Consider the following 7,907-nt stretch of genomic DNA (forward strand, 5'->3'; position numbering starts at 1 on the left):
ACATTAAGTTTTAGTATTTCATTAAATGATTAAGTAACTTATATAATTATTTAACAATTACTTCTATTGCTTTCATTTAAAAGCAAACCTTTTTCTTAATAGCATTTTAAGTAGATTCACAAATCTGGTACATTACTGTAAAAAGAGCCCATATTTTCAAGTTTTTCTTTTTTTTTCTTTTCTTGAAAGATTTGGGATACTGTGGTCGAATGTTTTAAACAGTGTCACACCAGGGCTCTTTTACAAAAGAAGTACAACAGTAATTACCTCATGCTAATATATACATTTCCATTTTCTGGTTCATATTAAACACTATTTAATTCCATAATCAAATATGTAAGCACATGCATATTGGGTAGATCACTAAATCTCCCTATTCTGAGATATGCCCTTTAAAGACATTTAGTAGAAAAAAGTATGAATATGTTTATAAAACACACACATACACACAGATGAAGTTTCATGAGATATACAAATCTAAATGTGCTTTTTTCCCCCTGAACCACAGTAGCCATATTGTTGGTAAATACAGGCAGAAAGGTAAGCAGTCACTTGGGAGTAGTTATTTAATCTTAGGTCTCCTTAATAATTTTCCTCAATGAAAAGTCAGTTTCCTTGATTTTTCCTTAGGAATTTTGTTCTATTTTCAGCACTCTTCTCAGGGCTCCTTTCACATCCTTGTTCCTCAGAGTATATATGAGGGGGTTGAGGGTGGGAGTTACAACAGTGTAGAAGAGTGTAAGGAACTCCCCCTGTCTATGGCCATAGAATCTCTTTGGTTGAATGTATGTGGCTGAGCTGGTCCCAAAGAAGAGGGACACCACCAGCAGATGGGAACCACAGGTCCCTAGAACCTTACGCCAAGCTTGGAATGACTTAATTTTTGTCACTGCTTGCACAATGAATCCATAAGAGACCAATATCAATGCCATGGGAAGAAGAAGGAGAACTAATGTGGCCACAAAAAGCTGGACTTCATTTGCATGGATGTCAAAGCAAGCCAAATTGATCATGACAGGCACTTCGCATAAGAAGTTGTGCACAAGGTGATGTCCACAGCGAGGAAGTTGAAGGGTGATGGTTCCTTGGATAAGAGTGTTTCCTATTCCACATAGCCAGGCTATTCCTGCCAAGGACTTACAAGATGATGGGTGCATAACACTGGTGTAATTGAGAGGTCTGCAGACCGCCACATAGCGATCAAATGCCATGATGGTCAGGAGAACACACTCAGTAGAACCCAGTGAGAGGGACACATAGAGTTGTATGGCACAGCCTGTTGATGTGATGGTCTTGGCTGGTCCCTTCAGGTTCCACAACAACTGGGGGACAATGCTGGTAGTTAAGCAAAGGTCAAGAAAGGAGAGATTTGTGAGGAAGAAATACATAGGGGTGTGAAGTTTGGAGTCCAGGCAGGAGACCAGGATAATGACTGTGTTGCCCAGGATGGTCAAAAGATAGGATATCAAGATGATCACAAAAAGGATGGTTTCCAGTTGAGGCTGATCTGAGAATCCAAGCAAAATAAAATCTCCCCCAGATGTTTCATTATTTTGTTCCATTAGTCTGTTATTGTAAAAGAGAAAAATGGACACAAAATTCAATTGAGGGAAATAACATTATTACCATTTACTTCTAAAATTTGAAATAAACTCAGATTTTCTTAACTAGTCAGTTTTCACAGAGAAGGAAAAATGGTAATTATTAAAAAGGCATTCTTAAAAACAAAGGCATTGTTTTGTGTCATCATTTCTTGACTCAATAAATATTTGACTCATCCTCTTTTTTTGGTGTGTGATCATTCTCTTTTCCCATTTGTTGAAAATTATTATTGAAGGTTATTTTCCTAATAAGAAAAGAAAAGCTCTCAGTTTGAGTGGCTATATAATTCTGTTAGTAGAAGTGGGGGGAAAAGAGGATAGGAATGCTGAAGCAAATTTAAGCACCTAGTATGAAATGAATTATGAGTGATCTTTGTTTGTTTCCACAGAAATTGCAATGCAAAAATAATGAATAACGGTTGAGTCAGTAGATCAGAAAAATAAATGGAACATATTTTGTGTCTTTTGTTACTCAAGACAAAGCAAGTTCTGATAATGTTTCTTATAACTAAATATTTGATCAGAGTGTGTATAGGGTCAGACACAGGTGAATTTCAGCAGAGAGGAAAGCTAAATAATTTTATAAGCTATTTAGCAACTGACCACAAGTTTTTATACCTCAAAGTTGATAAAAAGATATTTGTGATACATGCACATAAAAACAGATGCACAAACTCATGTGTGCAATTTGTTCAGTTTTTGATAAAATGTCTTCAGATTTATTTAAAAAGATAAGGTAAAAACTCACTTACACACAGCCACTTAGTTAAAGACAAGGAATTGGCATTTGGTAATGTTGAACTGAACTGAACTGAATGTCATGAAAAGTCAAAATATATCTTTGTCATCAATTTTACATTCTGCATAACAGAATCAGTCCAGATTACATTTCACCATACCTCTTCATTTACTACTTTTCTACAACATCATCTTCTGTGTCCCCAAATTTTATGCTCTCATCAAGTGTGCATGCTAAGTCATGTCCAACTCTTTGCAACCCCATGGACTGTAACTTGCTAGGCTTCTCTGTCCATGGGATTTTCCACGCAAGAATACTTCAGGGGCTTGCCATTTCTTTCTCCAGGGCATCTTCCCAATCCAGGGACTGAATCCACATCTCCTGAATTGGCAAGCAGATTGTTTACCACTGCACCACTTGGGAAGTCCCCTTTATGTTCTAAAATCAGTATCTTGTATAATGAAAGCTAAATTTGTAAGCTTATTCAGGTATGTGTATACTTTTACAAGTAACATTGCATCTCAAGTGAAATAAACAATGCTTTCAAAATTTTGTTTTTTTAATGTTATTGAAGAAAGTTGAACAAATGTAATTGTATGTATTTAAAGTGTACAACATGATAACATGCTATACATATATATTGCAGAATGATTACAAAGATCAAGAAAATTAACATATTCATCACCTCACATAGATAACATTGGTTAACTCTTTTCTCTGTGTGAGGTGAGAATGCTTATGATCTACTTTCAGCGACTTTCAAGCTACAATACCATGTTATTAACTGAAGTCACCATGTCACACATTAGCTCCTCAGAACTTACTCTTATAACTGAAAATTTGTATCCTTTGACTTACGTTGTTCCATTTACCCCTCCCCTTAGTCTCTGCAACCCACTATTCTAGTCTCTATTCTGTTTCTCTGTCTTTTTTTAATTCAGCACTTAAGTGATACCATATAGTATTTTCGTACAGGTTGTAGCAAATGGCAGAATCTCCTTTCTCATGGCTGCACCAGATAGATAATCTCATTTTCCTTTATCCATTCTTCCATTGAAGAACATTTAGCTTATATCAAGATTTTAACTACTGTCAAATGGAAGAAATATCTAGAGGAATATCTTTTTCCTTTGGGCAAAAAGCTCAAGAACTTTCTTTCTGCCATGCCCTTTTCTGATTATTTTTGTGGTATGAAAAATGATTGTATTCGGCAAATGCATAGAGGAAGGACTCCTGAAAGGGAATCTGGAGGAGAGACAAAGTGAGTCTTTAAAGTTGCTGAGTCAGTCAATGCTGGCTAATGTACCTGGAGGCCACTCGAGAGGGAGAGAGAGAGGTGGTAAAAGAAGAAACTAAAAGGGGTTTCTTCCATCATCTAGGTCATCCTCCTTCTGCCTTATATCTTTGTCAGCTTGCAGAAGAGAAGATGGGCAACATGATTTAAGCATGTTACAATTGCTTCACTGAAGTGAATATCATTGCCCAATACCAATGAACTCAGTGGAAGTAACTGGTTCTTGAGCAGTAGTCCTTCGAGGAAGTCAAATTAGAAAAAACTGAGAAGTACATAGGAGATAGATGTTTAAGACCTCAGGGATCTGTATCTGCAAGTTGATAATTAACATGGAGTCTAAAGTGTCCAGAACAGGGCTTTCTCAAGGGAGAAGTGTGAAGGAAGGCATTCCTCAACTGGACCTTTGTTTTATCTCCAGCCAGGCAATATCATAGACAAACTCCGTCACCTTCACCCCAGTCCCTCAAGCGTGTGCATTCTTATATTCTTTCCTGTGGGTGAAGAAAAGAAAAACCAATACAACATTATAAAGCAGTTATCCCGCAATTAAAAAAAAAACAGTATTGAATTATTCAGAAACACTTTCTGAGAGTTGAACTACTATTATTAGAATTATTAATTCTAAACTATTAATTATTATTATTATTAGAATAATAAGCTGTTTATCAGGTAGTCAGAGTTTAGTGCTAGAGAAAGCATCTGTAGATTTGTTGCCATTGGCCTTTTTCTTCAATATTGATAAATTATTCTCAGCACATAAAGCATCTTAAGTGTAGTCGATAATTTTCCAAAAGCTATTTGTGGCATTAAGTGAGATCGTGAAAGTGAAGTGAAAGTTGCTCAGTCATGTCTGACTCTTTGTGACCCCATGGACTATGGAAATTCTCCAGGCCAGGATACTGGAGTGGATAGCCTTTCCCTTCTCCAGGAGATCTTCCCCAGTCCAGGGATCGAATTGGGGTCTCCCTCATTGCAGGTGGATTCTTTACCAGCTGAGCCACAAGGGAAGTCCAAGAATACTGGAGTGGGTAACCTATCCCTTCTCCAGCGGATCTTCCTGACCCAGGAATTGAACCGGGGTCTCCTGCATTGTGGGCAGATTCTTTATCAACTGAACTATCAGGGAAGCCCTTAAGTAGATTTGGTTTTATATAATGAATGTCTTTATATAATTACTGATATTATACATATCAGTAATTGAGTTCTTGAGCCTCATTCAAAAGAAGGGTCAATATTTTCAATATTCAGAATCAGTCTTTCTCAAGCAACATTTCAAGGAAGAAAGAAACATTGATTAGTCCCAGTATCCTCCAATTATTATGCTGCTAAGTCGCTTCAGTCATGTCCGACTCTGTGCGACCCCATAGACGGAAGCCCACCAGGCTCCCCTGTCCCTGGGATTCTCCACTGGAGTGGGTTGCCATTTCCTGCTCCAATGCATGAAAGTGAAAAGTAAAAGTGAAGTTGCTCAGTTGTGTTAGACTCTTAGCGACCCCATGGACTGCAGCCTACCAGGCTTCTCTGTCCATGGGATTTACCAGGCAAGAGTACTGGAGTGGGGTGCCATTGTCTTCTCCGCCGATTATTATAATGGTATCTAAATCCAACTTAAAACTTCATTGCTTTGCAGTAAGGCGTTGTCTCCTGTGGAAATTTGTAAGACTGTTTCATAGAAAATAGATTTTGTCACCAGAACGTGATTAGAAGTGGACTAAATATTTCCTAAGAAGTATACTTTCTGGAAAAGAAGAGTGTACAAAGTCCAGAGTGTGGGGCCAGTTACAAATAGTTTTGGATCTTTTGCAATAGGGAGACTTTTACTGCAAGGAGGTCCAACCAGTCCATTCTAAAGGAGATCAATCCTGGGTGTTCATTGGAAGGACTGATGCTAAAGCTGAATCTCCAATACTTTGGCCACCTCACGTGAAGAGTTGATTCACTGGAAAAGAGTCTGATGCTAGGAGGGATTGGGGGTGGGAGGAGACGGGGACGACAGAGAATGAGATGGCTGGATGGCATCACCGACTTGCTGGCCATGAGTTTGAGTGAACTCCGGGAGTTGGTGATGGACAAGGAGGCCTGGCGTGCTGTGATTCATGGGGTCGCAAAGAGTCGGACACGACTGAGTGACTGAACTGAACTGAACTGAATGCATAAGTGGCTTACACAAGTGATGGGGTAGCTGGAAAACCAAACAGTGAAATGAGAGTTGAACTTGAGACTAGAAATAGCTGGCAGCTATTCCTACTGCTGGACTTGAAGAAGCAAAAGAAGCCAAAGGCCGAGGATAACCAGGTGGAAGCAGGGACAATGGTAAGCTTGCCAACAGAATTAGAACCAAAAGAAGAGATGGCCTCCGCATCTTGAAAAGCCTCCTACAGCACAGTGGAAGGCAGAATTACCCTGGCTTCTCTTTTCTCTTCATTCTGCTCTCATGAAGTCAGTGTCTCCCACGTGAAAGCCAGTCAATATGGGAGCCTGGAGGAAGCAGCCTTCAGACCCCAGTCCTCCTGTAATACAGAACAGTGATGAAAAGGGACAATGAAAGAATTTGAGGGCAAACAGACCCAGGACCAGCACACCTAGCAAGTATTTTTATCCCTTTTTGGCACTACATTTTCTCACTTTGTCACTGCAGTTGAAAGAGAAGTTTATAGAAGGAAAATTACGACATAGTTTACATATCAGTTGTTTCGAATGTTTACTATTATGTGAGCGTTACTTGCTAAGATGTATCGGACTCTTTGCAACCCCATGGACTGTAGCCCACTGAGCCCCTCTGTCCATGAGAATCTCCAGGCAAGAATACTGGAGTGGGTTGCCATTCCCTTCTCCAGCGGATCTTCCCAGCTCAGGGACTGAACACGATCTCCAGCATTGCAGGCAGATTCCTTACTGTCTGAGCCACCAGGGAAGCCCAACTTCATCAGAAACTTTTACAGAAAATCCCAATACATGAACACTGTAATTTTCAAATTAAATGTATATATTTATATCTTATATTTATCCATATATTTATAACTTATGTAAAATATAAATTGTACCTGAATGGATTATTTTAAACAAAACCTGATATACACCATCTACTTAAGAGACAACTATAGAATAACACTGGCAATACCTTAAGAAGTGATAATACTGCTGTGTGTAGAGCATAATTCCTTTTTGATACAAAGGCTTTTTTTGAATAAATTTATTCATTTTAATTGGAGGTTAATTACTTTACAATATTGTAGTGGTTTTGCCATCAGTTCAGTTCAGTTCAGTTCAGTCTTTCAGTCGTGTCCGACTCTTTGCGACCCCATGAATCACAACACGCCAGGCCTCCCTGTCCATCACCAACTCCCGGAGTTCACTCAAACTCATGTCCATCGAGTCGGTGATGCCATCCAGCCATCTCATTCTCTGTCGTCCCCTTCTCCTCCTGCCCCCAATCCCTCCCAGCATCAGAGTCTTTTCCAGTGAGTCAATTCGTCGCATGAGGTGGCCAAAGTATTGGAGTTTCAGCTTTAGCATCAGTCCTTCCAATGAACACCCAGGATTGATCTCCTTTAGAATGGACTGGTTGGATCTTCTTTCAGTCCAAGGGACTCTCAAGAGTCTTCTCCAACACCACAGTTCAAAAGCATCAATTCTTTGGTGCTCAGCTTTCTTTATAGTCCAACTCTCATATCCATACATGACCACAGGAAAAACCATAGCCTTGACTAGAGGGACCTTTGTTGGCAAAGTAATGCCATACATTGCCATGAATCAGCCACAGGTGTACATGTGTTCCCTATGCTGAACCTCCCTCCCACCTCCCTCCCCATCCTATCCCTCTGGGTCATCCCAGTGCACCAGCCTGGAGCACCCTGTCCCGTGCAGCAAACCTGGACTGGCAATCCATTTCACATATGATAATATACATGTTTCAATGCCATTCTCCCAAATCATCCCACCCTCACCCTCTCCCACAGAGTCCAAAAGACTGTTCTATACATTTGTGTCTCTTTTGCTGTCTCACATACAGGGTTATTGTTATCATCTTTCTAAATTTCATATACATACATTTGCATACTGTATTGGTGTTTTTCTTTCTGGTTTACTTCACTCTGTATAATAGGCTCCTGGTTCATCCACCCATTAGAACTGATTCAAATGCATTCTTTTTAATGGCTGAGTAATATTCGATTGTGTATATGTACCACAGCTTTCTTATCCATTCATCTACAGATGGACATCTAGGTTGCTTCCATGTCCTGGCTATTATAAACAGTGCTGTGATGAACAT

At 39.5% G+C, this 7,907-nt stretch overlaps 1 protein-coding gene across 1 annotated transcript; it reads right to left on the bottom strand.

The window, feature by feature from the left end:
* Window positions 1–626: 626 nt before the first annotated feature.
* LOC129543492 (olfactory receptor 2G3-like) lies at window positions 627–6,059 on the bottom strand. Its single transcript, XM_055406620.2, has 2 exons — window positions 6,037–6,059; window positions 627–1,566 (listed from the first exon to the last, which is right to left on the bottom strand). The coding sequence occupies exons 1-2, from the start codon at window positions 6,057–6,059 to the stop codon at window positions 627–629; spliced, it is 963 nt and encodes a 320-aa protein (XP_055262595.2).
* Window positions 6,060–7,907: the final 1,848 nt, after the last annotated feature.

Source organism: Moschus berezovskii, chromosome 23 (assembly GCF_049115385.1).
Source record: "Moschus berezovskii isolate FMDL1 chromosome 23, NW_MosBer_1.0, whole genome shotgun sequence".
NCBI classification, from domain to species: Eukaryota; Metazoa; Chordata; class Mammalia; order Artiodactyla; family Moschidae; genus Moschus; species Moschus berezovskii.